Source organism: Staurois parvus, unplaced genomic scaffold (genome assembly GCF_062004578.1).
Source record: "Staurois parvus isolate SC_StPar_1 unplaced genomic scaffold, SC_StPar_1.0 ptg000505l, whole genome shotgun sequence".
In the NCBI taxonomy this organism is placed as follows: domain Eukaryota; kingdom Metazoa; phylum Chordata; class Amphibia; order Anura; family Ranidae; genus Staurois; species Staurois parvus.
Genome location: NW_028318301.1, coordinates 4,023,012 through 4,047,831, shown reverse-complemented (window position 1 = coordinate 4,047,831; position 24,820 = coordinate 4,023,012). Strand labels below are relative to the sequence as shown.

Sequence of the window (24,820 nt, the reverse complement as noted above, 5' to 3'; positions counted from 1 at the left end):
GGGGGCAAATGTCCGGTGACGACAGCCCAAAGACCCATTCATTCCTTTCTGCTCTGTTGTGCTGTGTTGACACCTGTTATGTTGCACATTGAAGTGTGCTGTATTAAGGTAGCCCATTCAAATCAATGGGCTGCCAATACCAGGTATAAAAAAAAAACATACATTCACCATTTTTCAGCAATGCAGCACACCCCAACTCATGGCAGTGCATTACAATGTGTTGAGGTGTGCTTCAATGCATGTGCATCCCCTAATGTGAAACTGAAGGGCAGCTTAATGCACTAATGTACATCTGGTGCAATATAGAAAGGGTGATCCTGGATTGGGCTTTAAAGAAGCAAGGCAGTCAGCATAACACCCAGGCAATTAGCATTTTCAGAAAGCAAAGACAGTATTTTCAGACTTCAAGTTTCAAGGCAGTGCTGTAGTTTAAAGAAGAGCCTTTTGGCCCACTTCAATATAAATTTGATTTAATACTTCCTAAGCCTTACTGTAAAGATGCCATATATTTTATATCGTCCGCTGATGGTAGTCAAAAAACCTGAGCTGGAAGTTAGATTAAATGGCTCTTTCATTTTAGGCTGTATATGTACTATACTACAGCAGCACATGGTACAACGTAGCAGAAAAGAATGATTTCAGAAGTCAGTTTTGTAGTTGTGATGAAAGCGATAAACATAAAAATATACCTTTTCCACTAAGAAAGCAATGCCATATTTTAGTTGGGGGCTCTTTGCTTTCTTTTCACCCATGTACCACTACCTAACTAATCATCAGCCAAACTGCCAAAATATGTTAAGATGATTTCAAGGAGAAACCCCCCCAAACTAATATCTAGTTATATCTAGACTATTTCTTTTATATGCGGTCTGTTTACATTTTAACTGACATAAACATAATCAATAATAACAATTAAATAAAATAAGCAAAAAAATAAAGTAATAAGCAATAAAAAAAAAGCAGGAAAATGAATGTTGTCACTTGTTCCGTTACTCACTTGAAAACAGCATTATCAGGGTAGTTTGTATATCCTACAGCATTTGCCCCTCTAAGTAACATCTGGAAAGGTATGTTAGGAATGAGCTCCCTCAACTCCTGCAGACGTCTCCAAGGGCATTCATAAAGGAAGCGCATGGCAACATCAAAAGTAGCACCTTTAGAAAGACACCATAAAAACTGTCACACTACAACAAAGTAATGTACCAATGGCATTTAACTGAAATGTTTTCATCTAAATTAAAGTAAACGTCAAAATCCAGGACAGTTTGGACATGAAAACAGAATGTCAAAGCAATGAAATAGCTTCGCTGAAACATCGTGAAACTGGTCTAAAGGAGCTTAAAAAAATAGCCAGATTTGTCATCAATAATATTTCCTATGGAAAGAAGTATCAAGACACTCATATAGTTAATGCTAAAAAACATGAAAGACTCCATGGTCTGATATTTGAAAACAATTATAAATGCTGTGCTCCACTATGACTCATGAGTCACTCTGTTGCATGTTTATGAAAATGGGAGCAACTTGCTCATAAAGGCCAATTCAGGTTTTAATTCATTGAGCAATTAAAACAAGAAATCTAATCGATTAGTCAAACTGTTGTCATCATTATATACAGACACTGCGCACATATCAGTTGTTACAGGTCCTCTTTATACACTGCCCCTTGCAATATTTGATGACTGGAACCTACACACTAAAAAATTTCAAACTGTCTAAATCTCAATACTTTGGATACCATGCCCAGTGACACATTAAAATGTATTGGAAAAGCAAATGCACTAGAAATACAGACAGAATATTCCAGAAAATGTCATGAATAACTGGTGATCTAAAGATATATTGTGATTATAATGTCTTACCTCCCCAGTTTTCCAGGCTGAAGAGATTGCTGAAGTTGTGTGAGACAAAAGGAGATATCTTTTTTAGGTCATGAGTACGAACTCGGGTGGCAAGAAGAGATTGGTGGGCATCTCTGTATGTTGTGTCCATTAGAAGAAGTCCACGGTGCTTGCGTACAGCCTTGGCAAACCCCTCTGGACCTTCTCGAAGCAGGATATCCCTAAATCCAGGAAGAGGTTCACCTAGCACATAAGCATTTAAAAAAAGTAGATTAAAAAAAAAACAACTCACTATTAACCCCTGTCAACCTGTTACACACTCAAACACGTGTTTGAGATTTATTTGATACCATGTTCAATCAAAACTGTCTTTTAGTTGCAAACATGTATATTACGCTAACAGAGCTAAATTTGTAAGATTTGTAATGTAATGTAATGTTCTTTGTAATGTTCTCAAGAGGTCTGCATCTGAGGAATAGTCAGATATTGCCTGCATGTTCTAAAATCACAAGAAGGGTCATGTACATTCATAGCCTTCTTGCTGTAGGGATAGAAGCATGTACCCTATTATGTTGAGCACATATCTTCTTTAAAAAAAAGTTATTTTTTTATTTTAATAAACACATTTAAACCATATGCAAACCTTAACAATGAACATCTTATTTGGTCTACTAAAAATACCACCTACAATATGTTTTGTTGTATGTTTTCACTAAGTGCAAAACTTCCTGTTGTATTAGCCAGAAAACTGGTGAGATAATCACTTTCTGTGTTCTCTAACTGTGGTGAATTTTTATCAGTTAAAATTGTTCCCTGCTCCCTCTGTGGACTGTGGAACACCCCTACCCTTAAGTTATGGAGAAAAGGAAAGGGGGGTGTTCTTTAGTCCTGTCCTAGAGTGACAATGCCGCTGCTCCACAGATACAATACGGAAAAATCACCAGGTAAAAATAGAGCAAAAAAAGTTATGAAAAAAAAAACTACTGCAGCCAACACATCTAAATTAATAAAAAAAATATAAATTTGGCTGGCGCTTCACTTTACTCATTTTTTAAAGTTGGATCTTGACCATGTGAACTAAATCAGGAAGACTGCTGGCTGAGAAAACTTGCAATTATCCACTCATCTATGTGGATAATTCAATCAAAACCATCAATACTATCTAAAGAAGCTGCAGGTGAATCTATAACATATATATATGCATATTAATTATACTGTCTTGTACAAACTTCTTTCACAGTCCTTAAAGTCTCAATAAACACCCTAAAAAAGTTTAAATGCATTTTTCTTTAACCCCTTCATGTCTAAAGGTAAAACAAATCCTAATGCTGAAGCACAATTTTGCAGCTTTGACATGTTTTAGTAAAACTGTGCATATCATCACAACTACTTAGTGCATGCAAGTGAATTATACGTTGTTGTTTTTTTCAGGACAAATTGGGCTTTCATTTGGTGGTGAATGGTAATGGATATCTTCTGATTTGTTATATTGTTATCAAAGGAAAACTGGCAAAAAAAATAGTAAAAAAAAAATTATTTTTAAGCTGTATATTTCTTGTTACTACCATAACCTACCACCAAAGAACAGCCCAAAATAAATTCTCCTGCTCATGACAATTGAGGTGATACCACATATGTGTATGTTATTTGTTGTTTGTACCTGTAGTACAGACCAGAAACAACAGTGCGCATTTTGTTTTTATCCTACCTAAAACACACTGACACTGAAACTGACAGGGTTTCTAAACTAGGAAAAAAAAAAAAGCAGAAAATATACTGACCCTGACCTTTGACCTTGCACAAAGGAAGATAAGCAAATATGCAGGCCCACAGCGTAAAGTCCAGAGCAGTGAGACCGTATAACTGTGTAAGGGCGGTGTGAAGGGGTTAATATTACATTATATTCTAAAATATGCAAGTTGTATAAAGTACTAAACTTGGTTGATCATTCCATTTAGTTACAGCAAATTGTTTTTTACACAGTAACATCCGATCTTCTTGCTGTTGTGTTGCCAGCTTTACTACAAATGCTCCTCAGATGTTTGACAGGTAATCTATATCTGTTTTCCTATTCCAGCTTCCCCATGTGTCTGTTTCATCATTTGTAGGGGTGACCGCCCCACATGACACATTGCCAGTGTTACCTCAGGACAGCAGCAGCAGTGAATGTGTGTATATTCAGGCTACATATTCCAAGCACATTTTACGCTTGTTTATAAAGTAAAATCATAAAGATTTTTTTTTTTTGGCAACAGTGCCATTTAGTGTTGTGCAGGCACTAGAAAGATTCTCAGGCTTCCTGGTATGATGCATCTTGCTTGCTCCTGCACCAGAGGTTTCACTGTGGTTGGGTGCAAGCATGAAAGTCATATGACCACGGTAAATTGGCTCAAAGAAGAGGCATTTGAGATAATTTTTATTTTACTTCCAAACCACAAGAATTGTTAAAGAATAACTCCCCTTTTGTTGAGAAAAATGCCTGAAATCTGAATTGTATCTTAGTACAGACTTCTGGGAAAATCAGTAAGCCAATCACACAAGCAGGAAATGACATTGCTAGTTGTTTTCTGTACACATTCTGTGCACAGAACACCTCCAGGTAGCCATATTGCATTGCATTTCCTAGAAAATGACAGAGCTGCTGATTGAAAAGGAAAGGTAATTTTTAATAACATTCTATTACAATATTACTTGTGTCGCAAATATATATGCTATATTTCTTTTTTTTTTAATGTGCTACCCTTTAACTGTGTGGAGTTAAAATTATATATGTAAAGTTGTTAGGTTGATTTAACATTTGTTATGTAGTTATTTTCATAAATAAAATCAAAACTTACTCATTGTCACAGGGGGCACAACAGGATCAACAGTAGATGGCTTTGCCTTAACAGGAATGGGTGTAGTTGGACCATTCACCATCACATGACCTAGAAAATTACACCTTCGGTTAGTAATTTACACAAGATGTTCGGCAGTCATATTTTCCCATTTTCCAAGTAATTACCAGCTAATGACAAAGATGCATAAATTACATACTGTAATCTGTAAAAAAAAAATATATTCTACTTTAACTAGATAGATACATTTTGTCAGCAACCAGCATTGTGATTGTAAAGGTGTGCACAGCCCTCTTAGAATGGGAGATGACTATAGTTCAGGGTTCTACCCCCTCATTGTGCTGCTAGGGGGCAGCAGGTACACATACAGGCTAGAAGTGTGTATGTCCCTCTGTCTGCACTGAGCAGGCCAACACCTGGAGGATACAGTTTCACAAGCAGCGTGTGAACACGGTTATGTTCTGGCCATAGAGACCATGATCTAATAGGCCGAGAGCTCAAGAATCCTGAGTTGGGGTTGCTTTATAGCCATGAGGCTGTAGTTTTGCTTTGGACATTTTGTGATGCTAAAACCCCATGTAGAAAATCTGAGTTTAAATATCTTTACTCTAATTTAAAATAGGCAAAGAGAGCCTCCAAACAAAAAAGCTCTACCCTTGGCGCTAATCTTCACACATACTGTAATATACATACACTATGGGGTTTATCTTTTAAAGCTGGAAAGTTCAAAATCAGGCTCACTTCTGTATAGAAACCAATTAGCTTCTAAGCTTAGCTTTTTCAATCAAGCTTTGGCAATAAAACTTGAAAGCTGGTTTCTATGCAGAAGTGAGCCTGATTTTGCACTCTCCAGGTTTAGCAAATAAACCCCAATGCTTCAAATCCCCAAGCTTTACCAGTCGCTGGTGTTGCCCAAACCTAGTGTGCATAAATCTATTGGTTCTTCCAACATAAGTGTAGCTACAGAGGCAACTCAACCCATATACAATAAGACAAACTGAGTGGCGCAAGTCATGAACTGACACACCACATATTCTTTACCATCTAAACTGCAAAAATCTTCTGTTCTCATGTAACAAATTTATACCCCACACAGTTTCTTTTCCTACATGGGTATGTGCTCTCCATGTTGGCATATCCCTAATCTGGATCTTCTTACCTTTCAAACTATTAGGTTGTGATATTTGTAATATTTTTCTCTTTTCTAAAAACTATTTTTGGCTTCCAAGGGAGAATGCTTTCCAACTTGGTATCCTGCAAAAGGATAGGCCAATGTTTATTTTGTTAATGGCTATATAGTGATTGCTAATGTTGGTACTAAAAATTAGAGAATTAGTGGGGTTTTCAGGTGGGCTTTCTTGCAAGTACAAGACACTTCCACAGCTATACCTGTCACATGATTATCTATGAGACTTTTTCATATCCCTTTTCCAGATACGTTGTTTTCACAATTTCAGAAACTTTCATACAGTTGCATCACAGCTTCTGAAATTGACTGCAGGGAATATTCCTCTTCCATTGTGGGTAATGACAACTGTCCCAGTGTAAGTAAGAATATCTTTAAAATGCATCTTGAACACTGCTACCGCTTTTATCAGTGTATAATAGAAGATCCAAAAACACTAGGGAATTCAGGTCTGCTACATGGGTAAACTAGATGTTATAAGGATTATTCATACAATAAGTAGTAAAAGAAGATATAAATTCATATGATCCATCCCAGTTGACTATGATGTCATTATTATAGTGGCCATAGTATACTAGATGACTCGCAAAAGGGTTGTTGTCCCAAATGTATGGAGATTTCCAAAGGACCATAAAGAGGTTGGCATAACGGAGCACGAAGTTTAAGCCCATCACCTTGCCAACCTTCTGTAGGTAAAATGTATCCAAGAACTGAAGGTAATTTTGTTCTGAAGCAAACTATGTACACTAAGAGATGAACTGTGACTGCAGAGGGTGGAAATTGTCATTTCAAACCAAAAAAAGTTTCAGGGCTTCCAAACCAGCTGTATGCAGGATGGAGGTATAAAAAGAGCTCACATCAAGTGAGAGCCACATATAACCCCCCATAATCCCAATGATAACTGTAAAATCTCCAACAGGTGTGAAAAATCTCTAATATATGCTGCTTAAGATGTTATTATAGATTGGAGAAAGAAGTCCACATACTGTGCTATTCCATATGTCAATCCTCCCATATTTGCTATAATCAAATTCTCAGGAGGTGTTGCCTGTATTTTTATTATTTTTTGGAATATGGGACATTGTAATACTCTCTAAAAAGAAAAGAGCATTCTGCTTTAGTCACAATACCGTCATCATTTGTCCTCTGAATCATCTCATGTAGTATAGGCTTGAATCTTCCAAGGGGATCTCTGTCCAATTTCTCATATGTACTGTATTTGTGTCAGACAACAACCTAAAAGCTTCTGAAACATAATCAATCCCAGTGTTCTTTTGCTAGGTATATATAACCCTTTTGATGGTAGTCTAATACAGTGTTTCTCAACCTTTTTCCATTCAAGACACCCTTTAAAACTATACACAATCTCGAGGCACCCCATTCTAAAATAGTGAAGAACAAACTAATGGTTTTATATAATGCACCAACACTGACACATGTGGGATACCCAACATTAGCAGTGATTTAGTCTTGCAAAGCAGATATACCTTTGCACACTGTTACTGACTAGCCACTCTCCCTCCACCCTATAGCAGTTTTACTGCCTACAGGATGGTATTCCTGTGCAAAATCACGTAACTAAACATAATTTTGCACTTCGGCCAAACAGGGGCGAGCACACACTACTGGAAATATTCAGCTGTGAACTGTCACAGCACAAAATGATCTACAAGCCCTGGGGAGCAGTTGCTCGCCGGCACCTGCAGATCGTTGGTCAGGGAGGAAGAATGGGCTATGGATATGTTTACATAACTCTGTTGTGACAGGAGAGAGTCATGAATCTTGGCTTTATGCAAAGCTGAGAACATGATCCATCACTTCCCATAGTAAAAGCACCACCTAGTGTACACCAAGCACATAGCTGGGCACACACTTAACACTTTGATTGCCCTAGATGTTAACACCTTCCAAACCAGTGTCATTAGTACAGTAATCAGTTTATATTTTTAACACTGATCACTGCATTAGTGTCACTGGTTACCACAAAGTGTCAGTGTCAGTTAATGTAAAAATGGCCGCCACAATATTGCAGTCCTTCTATAAGTCGCTGATCACCACCATTACTGGTATAAAAAAAATAACATTTAAAAATTACAGTATATGTACCATAGTTTGTAGATGCTACAACTAATCAATATAAAAGTGTTAGGATTTGTTTTACCAAAAATATGTAGCAGAATACATTTTGACCTAAATTTATGAAGAAATTTGATTGTTTTTTTATTTGATGTTTTATAGCAGAAAATAAAAAATATTGGGTTTTTTCAAAATTGTCAGTCTTTTTTTGTTATAGCGCAAAAAGTAAAAACCGCAGAGATGATAAAATACCAACGAATGAAAGCTCTATTTGTTGGAAAAAAGGACATCATTTGCATCTGGGTACAGCATTCCATGACTGCGCAATTGTCAGTTCAAGTATCGCAGTGCCGTATCACAAAAAATGGCCTGGTCAGGAAGGGGGGTAAATCTTCTGGAGGGCAAGTGGCTAGTATTACAATATATCTCTTCTTCAGTTTCTGTCCCTCACTGAGTTAATGTGATGATGGGAAGAGGTAAACAAGTGCAGATGCACAGTGTCCTCCTTATCAACTGATGATGTCATTGGTTGCTAGGACCCAGGCAGCTAAAAAGTTGTAATGGTGCATAATGAAAACTTGTGGCTTTGTGTAACTAAGAGACAGACTTGATTCACCCACTGGCTTGTAAACAGTTTTTGGGCAAATTTTAGGCATGTTGCCAAGGCACCCCTGAAGACACCTAAAGGCACCCCAGGGCCCCTGGGCACCCTGGTTGAAAAAGACTGGTCTAATAAGTCTACCATAACTGAGTACATCTTTTGAGATCTTTTGAGGTCTTCAACATATATTAAACACAGCAAAGAGATTTGCAAGAGATTTATGAGACTACCAACAAGGGAAAACATTCCAGAGAAGATCCACTTCAGAACAGTCACAGAGAAATAAGGGTACAGGATCAGGAGATGAGGACAGTTGAAGAGCTAGAAATCAGTCCCACTTGAGGTTGATATCCTGCTCTTAAAATGAAAGCCAGGAGCTGATGTGTAGATACAGCAATTCTACCAAATGTTGCTGTCATAAAAAGAACCATGTGGACATGAAACAGAGAGTAACAGTGTAACATTATTACTTTTGTATCTACTCTGTTCTAACTACAGACTGAAGTTCATCCCTTTGACCTGCAGGTAAATGAACAATCTGTCAAGTAAAAAGAAAAATCAATTAAATGTAATTAAAGTTTCTTTACTTAATCCATTATTAAGCCTTAGTATCACCTAATTGCCCCAAATGAACCCATTCTTTCCCTTCTCTCTTCAACTATTTTACTGCAGATTTTTATCTTATTAACCATTATATGTAAAACTTTCTTTCACTTTTATTTATTATTTTTTTTGTTTTTGTGTCACATTAAAAAAGTACACTGAAGTAGTTAAAAGACTTTTGGTTTTCAGTAAAGGTTTGTAAACACAGGCAGAGCATAGAAGAGAAGATACCCCACCAGCTGATTGGATGGAAGAGACACACCACAGGAATGGAGCTGAGGCTGTCACTCTGCTGAAAGACCCTCCCCTGTCCCCATTTTTCTATTGGTGTCAGGAAAACTTGTCAGAGGTGACTCATGCTGATAGCAGAGGAACAAGGTAGTAGACAGAAATCACACTTAGTGCTCTTCATTGAGACAAGTACACAATATAGAGGGATATGCTTTGTTCATAAATCTGCGGTTTAGATCCACTTTACGTTTATCAGTCTATACTATTCTCTCCCTATGCAGTTTGTCAGCTTTTTTATGCTCTCACTACAACAACTCCAATATCTAAACTCTATCGCTGCTGTGAACCCATCTCTCCTCATTATTGGCTATTTTGAATCTTCTGTGCAGGGTCAAAGTATATGCAGGGCATTATTGATTGATCCAAAATATGACTAGACCAATTTGCCCCCAAAACAAGCCTCAAACTCATGAATGGGTGAATTGCAAGCTTATCCCTATTTGTAATGTACACACACTATAAGTTGTATGAGTACTCACTTCCATGAGATGACCACTGCCAAATCTGGTTATTCAGTTCTGTCTTTAAGGACTATGCTCCAATTGATAATGACATCTAATACACTAAATCCAGCACCTACCATCCACAAAAGTTGCTTGTGAGCCCAGCTAAGCATAACAACTGTAGTGTTTTAACATAGCTTTGCTATCTTGGTGTCCTTAGTGTTTGTGTAGATAGGAAAATTCAGCATAGTTATACATGTATTCAGCTTCCATTTGCAATCAATTTGAATAGTTAGTACATTTTGATTAGTTTGCCATGCTTTTGAGTTCCATCTGACTTCACAAATGCTTTCACCTCCTCCTGGCCTGCATCAAACTGCTTTTGTATTTGTACTATCTGGTATGGGGAAAAAAAAAGCAGCATTGATGGAAACAAAAGGATGATGCCTGGATCAGCCAATCCTCAGTCATAACAGTAGAAATAGTTGTAAAACATCTGGTCTCCCAACTGGTGATAACTGTCATATAAAAATTGCCAGCTCACAAAGTAGTTTTCCCTAAATGCTGCTTTGTCATAAAAAGCTATTTGACTTCAGCTGTATCTGCAAAGTGGCACTGTAAGCTTGTCCCTTATGCTGTACCCAAGCACAAGGTAAAGATTTTCAAATGGATTTTGCCTGTTATGGCTCAAAAAACGTGGTTAAACAATAAGCTGGATAATGTTTTAAAAGGAAAGTTGTGAAAATCATTAAACATAATCAATCGAAAAGCCCATTAAACAAACCTTTATAAATAGCTGAATCGAACAAGTATAGCACAAAAAAACTTTACTCAGTGCTATGATTAAATAGGGGCATAATGATGACACAAGAGACTGATGGAGCAATTGTTATAAATTGGAGTAGAGTGATAGCACAGGAGATTAACACAGCAATTTAACTTCTGAAATGATATGCAGTGACTTAATGTAGGTACAGAATCTTGCTTTCAGTACATTAGCTGCTAGAATAACAAAGCACCAGTTTAACAAACAGGTTGTTAAACATTTTTCTGAATGCTGTCAAACTAAATTTGTATTTCCTTTTGCCAGTTTTATGATAAACACAGTTCTGTCACACCACTTAGTAAGTGGTACCACAACTTCCTATGAAGTTTGTACTTTAAATTAAAAAAGAAAGTTTAAAGCGGAGCTCCAGGCTCCCCCCCAAAAAAAAACTTAAACGTTGGCAGCAACAAATACTGTAGCTGCTGACTTTTAATATAAGGGCACTTACCTTTTCAGGGGTCCAGCGATGCCCTCGCCTGAGCCAGGTTAAGGTGCTGGTGCCGGCATCTTAAGTAAGCGAAACAGAAAGTGAAGCCTTGTGGCTGGCAGCTGCTTCCCTACATGTGCAAAACGCACTGAGCTTTTGCACTAATGGGCACTGGTATGTGGCATTGATGGGCAGTGACAGGTGGCAATTATGGGCACTGATCATCAGGGCATTGATGATCAGTGCCCTGATGATCAGTGTACATGTCCCCTCTGAAGAATGCCAATTACCGGAATTTCCTATTTACTTGTGATCAGCTGTGATTGGACAGCTGATCACATGATAGAGCCTACATCATTGGCTCTTCACTGTGATCGCTGATCTGCTGTGTGCCAGGGACACAGCGCACCACTGATCGCTGAGGTGCGCATACACAGAGTGGGAGGATGTCATATGATGTCCTCCCAGAAGAAGAGAAACGCCACCCATCTGTCATTTCCTTATATGGCATGCGAGAGGCGGTTAAAGAAGGACCGTCGTTTAAAGTGCAGAAAAGGATGGGACTTTTTTTTTTTTTTAGAAAACATGGTTGACTCTGCAGTCAGGCTGAAAAATAGCACTCGACCATCAACCATAACAAAAAAATATTTTTAAAAACTTGCATTCACAGGAACCTAAAGACATACAGCTGATCCAGATAAAGCAGAACACCCTTAGGCCTCGTGTACACTGGCCAATTGGCCATCTCTCTTAGACACCCTTTATCCTGGCAGCAAAACTGCACAATGCTTTTAAACGCATGAGCTTGGGTGTTAATTTCATTGGCTAGAATAATATTTTATTCTGGTCATTGAAATTAATTGACACTCAAGCCCTAGACACACCTAGTGTTAACATGCATATAGATGCCTTTACGCACATTTACATGCATCAAGTGTTTTTTTCTGCCAAAACTCAGCTGATACTTAACACGCTGGCAGTGGGGGGGGGGGTGTTCTGCCTCTAAATGCCTATGTGTGTATGCAGGGGTGTTTAGAGGCAGAAAAAAAAGCCATATGCCCCTAACAGCAGTTTTAAAAACATCCAGTGTGCATGGGGCTTTATAAAGCGTGGTTCAGTTTACTCTAACAGATACTCACATGTTAATAGCCAGTTACATTTTGTGTATTCAGAAACACATCTATTTTTTAAGCAATCTACCAAGTTGGCTAGATCTGGCTAACAGCTCTTATTTGAAAGGACAATTTCTGTCTGCAGAGGTTAAACCTTTTTCATTTGACCTCAGAGCATTTCAAGAACTTTCTGGAATGGGTATAAATCTCTCTACTTAGCTTCCTGTTTAGCATAGAAAACCTGGCAGAAGCATGAACCTTAATAATGAACAATACTCTATGCTTAAACATACTCTCCTGTAAAGGGAAAATCAATTCTGGGTGAACTTTCGCTATACCTTTTAAAATATTAACTTGAGAACTTCAAAAAATACTACTCAAACTAGTAATAGATTGCTAGCATGCCATCTTGACCAAACTACTAACTTGTGCTACTACTTGTCCAACTGTAGTCTTAGCGCACTGAAGATTACATAATAGAAAATAGAATAGAAAGTAGAACTGATTTACCAAGGTAGTGCAACAGCTTTTGTGCTCGGTTCTGTACAGGCCTCAAGTTGAAGAGGTCAGGGTTTTCATCAATAAACTGGGTGTCCACTGTACCATGAAGGAATTGGTCATTGTATAGAACATTTTGTAAGAAAGGAATATTTGTCTAAAATAAAAATACAGAAAAAAACAATATGTAAATAGAAGAATACACAATGGTACTTACATATTCACAGTAAGAATTTTCAGTGTATGTAAAAATGGCAACTGTGCAAACAATCCATAACTCTCAAAGAAAATGTGTCTGTAAACTGTACAAACCTGCAAGATATCGGATTAGCTCTAATGGGCCTCTGAGAACAGTCATTTCCCATTAAGTTACAAACAACCAAGGATGTCATCCAACAGTAATAAATGTGAAACTAGGGAGAGTAGTGAAACTAGCACATTGTATTTTAAACATTATGTCCCCAAGACCATTGCTGTAAGTGAGAATAACAAATGGTTTTTTAAGATACAGCAAAATATAATCTAAAGGCAAAAATATAGTTTGAAAGAGCAAGGGTAGGAAAGAAGGAAGAAAAAAAAAAAGAAAAGTCAACTGCATACACAGGATGACGCCAGTGTCCCATTTCTGCGACTCCTGGGAACTGCTTACTGTATCACTCTGGTTGCTCAAAGACCTGCTAATTAGAGCTATGATGATCAGACTGGAATGAATAGAACAGCGAAGGGGGTGAATGAGAGAGGATCTTATAAAATCTGTCACTTAAGAGCTGGCTGTGCTAAATAAAACATACATAACCATTAATAGCATGGTATTTGCATGCATGTTGGCATATGTACAGTAAATTCTGTTCATAAGGAATAGTGCCAATGCTAGTGATTAAGAGGTTTTCAAAGGACATTTCAGAACATGCATGTATGCAAAATAGATCAAGGTGACTGCCACTGAATGATTTGTAATATCATGAAATATTTATTGGCAAGTCAAAAGTAACTAATATTTTAAAAATCCTTACATTAAAGTGGCAATAAACATTAAAGTGTTTGTGAACGGAAACAATGAACTGCTTCTATTTGCTCCCTTTTGGTGTGTTAAAGTGTAAATAAGGTTCTGCAGTCACAAACTGCAAGCAGAGAGGCTCTTTATTGCAGAAGAGATATACAATGTCTCTTCTGCAATAAAATACATCTGCGTGCCTCCTTGTTTTCTTCTCCAGCTTGTAAACGGAGTTGCGCATGTGCTGCTCAGCCTACATTAACAGCACAGTCCCTGTGTGCTGGGATGACAAACTCCTGCGGATGCATAGGAGTAACATCATCCCAAACCAGCCAATGAGGAGGCTGTCGCCAGCGAGGGATGGAAATTGTTGAAAGAAAAGTAAGTTTAGCCCCACTTTAATAATAAACATTTCATACTTACCGTACCTGCCCTGTGCAGTGGTCTTGCATAGAACAGCCCCGATCCTCCTCTTCTTGGACCCCTGCTAGAGCTCCTGGCCCCTATTTCCTGCCAAGTGCCCCCACAGCAAGCAACTTGCTATGAGGACACATGTCCATGCACGCACAAAGCTGTGGCTCAACCCCGCCCCTCTCTCTCCTCATTGGCTCACTGTCTGTGATCGACTGCTGCTTTAGCCAATAAGGGGGGAGAGTCCCCAGAGAGCCAAGGCTGCCATGCACACATCGCTGGATTGCAGTGGGGCTCAGGTATTAGGTGGGACTGGGGGGGCTGCTGCACACAGAAAGTTGTTTTTTTTTTAGAATGCATGAAGGTAAAAAGCATTGAGCCTTTAAAACCACTATAAAGAGATGCATCAATACCATTTTTTGATCATTGAGTATGAGTACCGATACTTTCAGGTCAAGTACTCGCCCAAAAAAATACTGATGTATGGATGCAAATTGCACTGCAAAGAATAGCTTGTGATTTGAACAGAAATGCAAGTTCACACGGGAGTGGTGCTGGAAACCTCTCCTTACTGATCCCAAACTGAGCAGAGAGTGGGACAGAAGGGTGTGTGCAGGGGTGTATTTACCACAAGGCAAACAAGGCATTTGCCTAGGGCAGCATTTTTCAGGGGGGCAGCAGCATTTTTCAGGGGGGAAGTGCTGTCCCCCGAACGAGGGAATGAAAGAAGGGATGCACGCAGCACAGGGACCAGGTGGGATCTGAGAGAGGCTGCTTGATGGTGTATGCAGAGCCTGACTCTTGTACCTGGGTATGTCCTGAGCTCTGAAGGTGAGTGTTATCTCTTGCCGGGGTGGGGTTGCCAGTGTATGGGGGGAGCGGTGTTAGTGCAAGGCTCTCTCGGATGGAGGGGGTGTTCTTGGTCAACATCAGGCTCTCTTCGTGGGGGAGGGGGTGTTGGTCGGTGTCAGGGTCTCTCTGTGGTGGGGGAGCCAATTTTTGTGTTGCCTAGGACAGCATGAAACCTAAATACACCACTGGATGTGTGGGGAAACCTTCTTGCAGCAATCCCATACTGAGCGAGTGAGCAAAGAGTAGGAGAGACGGGCATGTGGGGATGTATACACTGGTGTTGGCTATCAGGCGAATAATGCTGACAGATGCTCCAGATTCTCAGTTGTCATCCCTGAAAGTAAAAGAGAGAACGCCACAGAATTTTAAATCCATATGGCTTTCTCTCCTCTCCTTGCAGGGATGACAGTGCAGACTAGATGGATTTTTATTGGTCAGCACCGTCAGGGTGCTGACCAATCAGAAACTGTCTAGCTCGTACTGTCATCCCTGCATGAAGAGGATTTCAAATTCCCTCAGATTTCTACCCTCTCCTACAGCTGAGAATCTGGAGCATCTGCCTCCATCCTCCACCATTTCACGAGTGCGCATGAATTTAAGGTTTGACAAGTTAAATATCTATTTACTCGCTGCAACCTCGTCTTTTATATTTTACAAAAAAAGGCAATTTATTGCTTTTTTGTACCCTAAAATTAACTTAATTGTATTTTTACCGTAATTGTGCGGTAATATCATGCAACATAAAAAATTGGAATTACCAATATTTTATTCTCTAGGGGGGTCTCTAATTTCAGAAAATATCTAATGTTTGGGGGGTTTATGTAATCTTCAGGCCTAAAATTACTTTTTAAACATGTGCAAAAAACGCAAAAACTACTCTGGCAGCGAAAACGAAAAAACAGCTCTGGCAGCGAAAGGGATAAAGTATAAGCCCTGACCAACTCTTTCCTGATGAGCAGCTGATCAGTGCTCATTACACTGCAAGGTCTCCCCCATCCCTGCTAGTCTCTGGTTGCGGTGCTGGTTGCGGTGCAGGGAGGGGAGGAGGAGATAAACAGCTCATTGTTAAAATTATTACATGCTTAAGTCGCCATAAAGCCTCTTTTGGTTTTAAAAGCCCCAGACATTCCTAAAATCACCTCCGATTTAAATATGGTTTTGGTTAATTTTTTTTTTTAATCTGGACAAGTAGGTTTTCATGAGGGACAAGTAAATTGCAGCCCTGATTTAGTCCCTGGACAAGTAAAAGTCAAAACAATTTCCACACCCCTGTATATGCTCAACATGCTTACAAATAGCAAGTAGTCATAATCTACTTTAACTCTGAAAAAAAAAATCAACAAGATCATCAGTTCAGGTACCCCTGTCATGAAAAAGAGCATGCACTCAAATGAAGCCACAGGGATGCATGGCATGGCGATCTTTTCGATTACTTCAACCATTATCTATACCAGGTGAACATTTCACACATGCTTTATTTGTGAATCTGTGGTATTCAACACATTTTTCCTACAACCGGACCCATATATGTAAATTAAAAACACTGGTAAAAATAAGGATTCAAAAACACAAGAACTTATAGTTCTTGGAACATGGCTCGACAGCCCTATGTTGTATCATTTTTACAAGATATGCTCAATATGTCAAAAATTTGATGGCAAGTGACAAGCTCTTTGAACGGAGATGACGGGCCCAAGTTAGGTCTTATTTGTATAAATACAAAGGGAGACTCTAAATTAGGTTAGTTGAACACTGCATCACATTCTAGCTTAACCTAGTCTGTCAATGAAAAAATGCTTTTTATAGTTTAGGGCTGGGTTTACACTCTTCTTTGTGTGTGCAGCATGCATGGTAACCTCCACATGTAGGTATAAATGGACCCATAATGCACAAGTTTTGCTGAATCAAAATGGACAAGTGTTAAGAGCCCCTAAAGCATCACTCTTACCGTATAATGCATTTAAAATTAAAAGATTTGTACTAGTACCTTAAAACAGTTGGCAAAGTCACATTCAAAAGGTTTGAGAAATCTGTATACCATCTCCTTTAGTGTGTGGAGGATCAATATGACAGTACTATATCACCACTTGTAGCATATCTTTAATATTATAAAATTTGCAATTTAGAGGCTAGAAACCCAAGTCTGCCAAACTCGGGATATGGATCCAAAGAGGGTATAGTAGTCCAATTAACAGGAAGAAATTTGAAAAGCGTAGATTACTGAGCAAAAAGGATATTATTTCAGGCAAGAGAAGGAAGGCAGGAAACAAAACTGGCTTGGCAAGGACGATTTTATATTCGTTATCTTTAAAAATAATTCTGTCGTCTAGCAATTGAGCATAACTGTAGAGTAATCTATATTTCTTTGTCAGCAATAATTTCTGCTTCTGTATGGTGAATACATAAACTGTTTCACTGTGGTAGAATGACAGTACTGCAGTAAGTGCACCTACAGTATGTGCTATGCATTTCATGTCATATAACATGCTTCCTGCTTTATCTGGAAGTCTCTTCTTTGGATGTGCCAAAATCATGCAATGACTATTAGTATTAGTATGGAAAAAGGCAAAATAATAAGTATATGAATCATTAGTCTATGTAACAATTGTATTTAGACTCATGATAATATGTGACAGCTGCACCACAGCCCTAATCACTTTAGAACTAATTTTTAAGAAGCCGGTAAAGCGGCCAATGAAATTCTGAGATGCAGATCCATTTAAATATCCATAAACCTATGCACAATTTTGTATCAGCAGATTTTTTGTTTTTAAAATGTCCATTAAAGCAAAGCACCTAAAATACACAAATGAAATACATATGAATGTATTGCTTTATATGCTAAAAGAATTGTACCTTTATACAAGGAATCTTATAACTCGCACACAATTTCTATACTGCAAAGCTAGTTATGTGACACAAGTGAGACATTTTCCTGGATCAGCCATTCAGCATGCTAGGTTGTCAGTCTGCTATCAGCCTCCTCAATGGATAGTGAAAAAGCATAACCATCTCTGTTCAGTGGGCATATGCTGACTCAGGAAGTACTGTTAAAGCGGTATTATACCCAAAACTGAAAATGCAATATATTGCAGCTTACCAATCATCAGATGTGGTGGCTGCATTCATTTTTTTTTGCGGGGGAGAGGGTTAGCCTTTTTTTCCCTCTGTTTCCTATGGTGATAATATGGCCAGTAATACACCTCCTGTATTAGAATGCCTCCTTACTGGATGAAGAAGTAGAATGCCTTCACACTAAATGAGCATAGGGGGGGCAGATTTGGACAGCAGCATTGTCTGGGAAGGGGGGTAACTAGCAGATTTACGTACACTAACAAATTGAGGCCAAACTCCAGCTAACACTTCATAATGATTTACAGCAGTTGTTTTTCCTTTTTTGGATAAAGGGTTTCCATAAATAAAGAAAATAAAGAAGATCAAAAACAGAAGAAAGAAAGCCTAAAAAAGAAAACCAATGCAGCCATTACATCTAAGAATAAATAAGCTGCAATATAATAAATGTTTGCTATTGGTTTATTACGGTTTTAAACCAGGGCAAGGAATATAGTTGCTACAGGCAACTGCTCCACTTTTACCCCACAGCTCTTGCTGTTTTGCATCAATTTTAATGTATCAGCCTCTGTGTGTTTGTTCCCTTCAAAATGCTAAGTAACAGCAAAGACTTTACAGAGAAGAGCAAGAAAACTTCCAACCATTTTACCAGGCTCATGCATATTCACCTATGAAATGCTGAAGAAGACCAGTGCATACAAAATAACCATTTAATTATTTCACCTGTCAGTTTAAAGTTGACAAGACAGCATAAAAGTAATTTTTTTGGGGATTCCAAAGATGAAGCTATAGGAATTTTAAGATCATAATCAGGTCAGGTTTTGTGTCGATTTTATGTTAACTAAAGAAACATTTCTATAATTTGTAAAGGCAGTGTAGCACCAGCCAGCTGCCCCTTTAAAGCGGAGTTCCACTCACTCTGTAAAAAAATAAAAGTCAGCAGCTACAAAAACTGTAGCTGCTGACTTTTAAAAAACAGCCACTCACCTGTCTCACGATCCCACGTTGCCCCGACGCAGCCTGTTATACCGCCGTCCTGTATTCCACGCGCTGGCGTCTTCAGTGTGGGCACCCGACTGCGACAGCTTGCGGCTTCACAGGCGGGTGCCCACTGCGCATGCGCGAGCAGCTCTGCACTTCCTGAATGGTGCCATCATCTTCCGGGACCTGTCATGTGTCCCACAAGACTTCGGGGAGGGAGGGTAGGAGGACAACTTTTGTTTCCCATCGCCTAGGTGATAGCAGCGGAAGTGGAATCGGGTACCTGTCAAATTCGGGTACCCGTTCCCCCTGTTCCCCAAAGGTGCCAATCCTTAATGGGGAACGGGAGACCAATCTTTAAAGCGGAACTTCCCCTTTTGGGTGGAACTCCACTTTAAGCTGCCCAGCAGAACATTCTTTCCTGGCTGCACACCTAGTTTCTTCCTCACTGCTGGACATTGACAGTGCAAGGAGAGTGGGCTGGGAGAATGACTATTTGGCAGTCACTGCACCATGAGTCTAAGACCAGCCATGGCACCTGGTAGTAAACCGAATCTAATCAGCTGGCATGAGTTAAGTTCACCCAATACTCTCAAGCAGGACAGATCTCCTGGGACCCAAGGGCTGAGCAGGGACACAGTGAGTTTGGGGCTAATCCCAGAGTGGGAAGCCCATAAGAAATGAGCAGAAGAATTTTGGCTTACCCAGAGAGGGTGTTGCCACTATGGCCATCTAGGGGGGTGCTTGGGTGGGCTATGCCCCCCAGATTTTAGTTGTGCCCCACTGTCAAAGCCAACCCTAACCTAGCCAACTATACTGTCCTAAATTGACACAACACCCTAATCTGATATTTTACTGCCCTAGTTTGACATTATACTGCTCTATCTTTACGCTACACTGACCTTGACTGACACTATACTGATCTCAGTTATGCATTGTGTGCAGAGGAGCCTGTGCCCAGGCTGTGTGCAGTGCAGGGATGGGGGGAGGAGCTGTGCCCCTGTCCTCTGCCCTGCCAGCAATGATCTCTGTCCACTGCCCTGCTGACATCCCAACCTCTGCCCCCCGGACATTTTTTATTGCACCCTGACATTGGACAGGCTAGATCCGACCCTGGTAGCCATCCATGGCAGAGCATACTTGAGCCTGTGGAAGAGCCTGTGGAGAAGGCTACTAGAGGTAAGCTGCAGGACTGCATACTGGAGATGCAGGAGGTGAAGAGAGCATATGCTGCTGAAATGTGCTGTGTGAACTGGGTTGCAAAATCCACAGAGAACAAGAGATATAGCTGTTGTGGCATAAGGCTGCTGTGCTGAGAAAAAAAGGTGCAGGGAATTGCCTGACTGTACTCAGTAGTTGCAGCCTAGCTCCAATCTGTATCTATTGTGAATATAGAGGTGCCCATTCAGGAACAGACTGACCTTGGGAAGACAGTATCAAAACACTGGAGTGGTAAGATTTCATTTGGCTACCTTGATGTATTTATTTGGCTGCTGTTACTAACATTGCTGCGGAGTTCTGCCTAGTGGATTGTAATGCTCATATTTACCTTGGGATTACAAATACTCTCTCCAGTAGAGTGAGTGCTCTTACAAGTAATACACTAGCTCAAATGCTGGCAGGCTTGCTAACCAACTGACCAGGAAAGAGGAAAAATGTAACAGAGCTACCTAGCCTACTGTTGTAGCTGTACACAAATCAAAATGGACAACCCTATTTGAGCACACCAATGTTTTTTGTTTTTTTTTAATGGTAACACAATAGTTTTATGATCTTTTATTCTCATGTTTTTCTCTACAGCTGCAGAGATAATGGAGCTCAGCTTCACAAAAGTGCCCCTTTAGTGAGGAATATCGATCCCCATTGGAAAAAGAGAGTGAAGTGAAGGTGGTGGGGAGGCTGTGGAAAATCTCCAATTATTTTGGTTTACAAGCTGGGAACAGATGCTATCCTCAATAGGCTGCTTGTGACCTCTTGTAATTTAAGAGGTCCATCCATGAGCATAAGCATCCAATCTGGATACACATGGGAGCAGAAAGCATAGTAATAAGGTATCGGTTCGAAGAAGAAGAGGTGGTTTTGATCATGTTGACATCGCCTTTATGATTGACTCGTTATGGACATTATTATATATATATATATATATATATATATATATATATAAAATTTGGATTTTGAGCTGTCAATTTTCTATGAGTACAGTTTCAGTTATTATTTTGACTAACATAGGTTGTTTGGTTAAAAGAAAAAAAGATTTATTGTGGGATATACGTTTATATTCCACTATAAACACTTTGGAGTTGATTTACTCAAGCTGCAGAGTTCAAAATCTAGTGCAGCTCTGCATAGCAATCAACCAGCTTCCAGGTTTTATTGTGAAACCTGCAGCAGATTTTGAACTCTCCTGTTTTAGAAAATCAACCCCAATATGAGATATGCCTATGGTCAGAGTGGTATCTAAGTATATTTAGGGAGCGCTGCACTTTTTAAACTTTTAAACAAACATATTATAATTATCTTCTCTTTGCAATAGTTATGCACACAGATCCCCAAACCTCCTCTTCCAGGGTTCCCTGCCAGCGCTCTTGGCTCCTTGTTTCTTCTGTAGTACATCTCTACAATATGTGTATATTTCCCCATATTTGTGTCTTTTAAAATACAGTAAGTACAGAAAAAGCCTGATGATCCTGCCCAGAATCCAGTATGCACCTAAATTCCTGTTTGAACTGCCTCTGCTGTACTGAAATCCCAAGCAGTGTTGTAAGTATGACCCAGTTCTGTTCTGTGCACTGCATAACACCTCCCCATCACCATAACAGGAGGCATTTTATTGTTCAGCAGCAGAGAATTGGGCAAGATAGGCACCACTGTTTGGGATTTCAGTGGAGCACAGCAGCTAGGTTGTAAACTCACCAATTAGAGACCACAGAATTTCTTACATTTTTTTCTGTTTCAGAGATGTTTTGAACCTTATTGTTATAATACAGGATTTATATAGTGCCAACAGTTTATGCAGCGCTTTACAATATAAGGGGGACAGCACAATTATACAGTTTGATACAGAAGAAATTGGAGGGCCCTGCTCATGGAGCTTATATCTTTAATTAGTGAAAAATTAAAAAAAAAAAAAAAAGTTTTCATGTAATTCTTATCAAAGCAACTATTACATAGTTTGCACCCCCCACCCAAATATTTGCCCCAAAGTATAAGGGCTCATTCACATGTGCGTACTTAAGCCTAGACCTGTGCGAGGGTGATGTTTGTCTGCAGAGCATGTACAGGTGTCCTGTGCGTCTGCATGCTGGCTGTCTCATTCATGTCGATTGCCACTGCTCCCAATTTGAGATCCGTATGGGTGTGTGCATGTACCAGATTGCAGATAGTTTGAGTTTGGGACATGCATCCACATGGATGTCAAATTGGAAGCAGCAGCTGTGTCCAAGCAGCCACTGCATCCCAATTGATGTAAATAGGAAAGACTGTGTGCGGATGCACAGGACATCTGTGCATTCCCTGTGAGCAAACACGGCCCCCGCACGGGTGTATGCTTAAGTGCGTCTGTGTGTACGGGGCCTAACAATAATAGTCTGGCAATAAAATCATATCTCAATTGACATTTTCATATAACAGAATGCTAAAACTCAAAGTGAACATTTGCACTTCAATTCTAGAGAGCTGTATTCTTCTTATAATTCCACACTGTGACACAGGCAGAGAAAACAGTACTTTGAGTAAATGTTTATCTTAACATTAAGCTAAGATCAGGTCAGGTTGGACAGGATGGAAATTACCATGATGGCGAATACTTCACAGGTTCATGATCACTTAACGTCTGAACGACACTGTGTTAACGTGAGCATTTGACGTCGTAAACACAATTATCATCCAAATCATTTAATGTCATCGCTGGGATCTGGGAATTAATGAGGACATGATGTTTAAAATGTATTATTTAATGTGCTTGTGTAAGATATATATATATATATTTTTTTTTTTTAATTAATTTTTTTAAGGGTCAGCACAGCCAAAAATCAAGACTCAAACTCCACATGATTGAAGCCCAGGGACTCGTGAAGTCACAATGCCATTCTGAAGCAGCCCTGAGACAAATAGTTGCCAACCCAGAGCTGTGTTAAAGCAGCATCTGGGACTCAAGTGGTTAAGGAAATTAAACAAAACATGGGGATGTTTTATATATATATATATATATATATATATATCTTTTTTATAGAGTAATTGTTGCAAAAATGTACTGATTTTTTTTTTTATTATGCACTTCGTTCTGTATCATAAAAATCCCTAGCTTTTAAAAGAACATTTGTGCTAGTGTTAAATGCTTGTTAAGCAGTTTTGCTGTCATAAGTAAAAACAGCTCCATTCTTGTTAAAGGGGTTAAAACGAATTCACAGCTTAAGATACTGTGCAGGCACAGCAGTGCGGCTGGGATAAAAGCTACTTTCTTTCCCCTCCTCCTCCTGATTCTCTCCTCCCTTTCTCACTCTGCCTTTCACCCTCCCTCCAAGCTCAGGCTGTTCGCTGTATCAGGTTCTTCTCACATCTCAGCTCTTCTATGTTACATCCATTCTGCATTGTCTGCTTTCACCTGGGCTGGAAGGGTTAAACGACAACATCCACTAAAGATCCAAGATGACCAGGATGAAAATTTGGATGTACTAGGCAATGGAGAAGAAACATTATTTACATCTTGGCTTAAGGAAAAAAAAACTCCATTTTGTTCATCTTTTGAATGCCATCTTTTCATTTTAACTGACTAGGACATCTGCAAGACATTGGGAGCCTTGAGATCTCCCAGGAAAAATGCTGTGTCTCATACAATGGCTGTCAAATGTTTCCATGATTTCCTCTTGCTCTGCATGGATCTTGACCTTTCATATTTCTCACTTTCCTGTCGGAATTTTAACCTTCATAACAGCTGCAGCAAACCTATGTGGAGTTTGATTCTGGATTTCTGGCTGTGATGATTCTTCTTATATGTCCTTTGGAAACTATCAGAAGATTTTTAAATCCTACAAAACTACATACATAGATACAGAAATAGATGAAAATGTACAATCCCCACTTGAAGGAATTTGAACCTTTCCTTGGTTTTCAGGTGTCATGAAATTTGTTAATCTTTTTTTCCTGCCATTGATGACAAGAGCCCAAGACCCAGATATTGTTTTTCCAGTTGGAGAAAAGTAACTCAACAATATTAATAATCCTGCCAAATTAGCAGTCACCGAACGTATCTCCAAGACTCACTGGCCATAACGCTTTGTTAAATGAGGAAAGTGCGTTTATATACTCAGAAAAAAGAAAGTGTGAAAGAAAGAGGATTAAAACAGTCTCCAATGGGTTAACAAAAATGAAGTGAGAGGAGTGAAATCACGACGAATGTCTAGAAAACAGATCTCTGTGGATCTTGCAAAGGCTCGTGTCTGGGGTGACAACAGGGCCTAAAACAGTTTGAGGGATAATGGGGCTGTGCGAAAGGATTGGTCCTGCACACAAGGTCCTATATCTCTTGTGGGATCTATCGAAGGGACAAAGAGACTGCAGTGAAGAGAACGGGAAAAAAAAATAAGTGGCCAAAAACTCCACAGCCCTGCGTTCGGTTTATCTGCCTCAGGAAATGTCCTGCTTGTCACAGATTACACGTATCAAAAGCAAGAAGGGCAGCAGAGCTGTCACAACAGAGGGACACCAGTGAGGAAAGGAAGAACGCACAGGTATTAGAAAAGGAAACCCCTAAATGTGCCATGAATACAA

At 39.4% G+C, this 24,820-nt stretch overlaps 2 protein-coding genes across 5 annotated transcripts in view; one reads left to right on the top strand and one right to left on the bottom strand.

Moving 5' to 3' along the window:
* Positions 1-24,820, bottom strand: part of PC (pyruvate carboxylase) — a 1,112,699-nt gene that overhangs the window by 77,820 nt on the left and 1,010,059 nt on the right. For all 4 annotated transcript variants that reach the window (XM_089689964.1, XM_089689966.1, XM_089689965.1 and 1 more), the window contains 4 exons: positions 12,754-12,898; positions 4,679-4,768; positions 1,863-2,084; positions 998-1,154 (listed from right to left, as the gene is read on the bottom strand). In XM_089689964.1, coding sequence (XP_089546090.1) covers positions 998-1,154; positions 1,863-2,084; positions 4,679-4,768; positions 12,754-12,898 — 614 coding nt within the window. The remainder of the gene's footprint in view (positions 1-997; positions 1,155-1,862; positions 2,085-4,678; positions 4,769-12,753; positions 12,899-24,820) is intronic.
* The window catches only part of LRFN4 (leucine rich repeat and fibronectin type III domain containing 4), a 32,855-nt gene continuing 31,597 nt past the window's right edge, over positions 23,563-24,820 (top strand). Inside the window, exon 1 of the mRNA XM_089689963.1 lies at positions 23,563-24,780. The gene's annotated coding sequence lies outside the window, so the exon portion shown is untranslated. The remainder of the gene's footprint in view (positions 24,781-24,820) is intronic.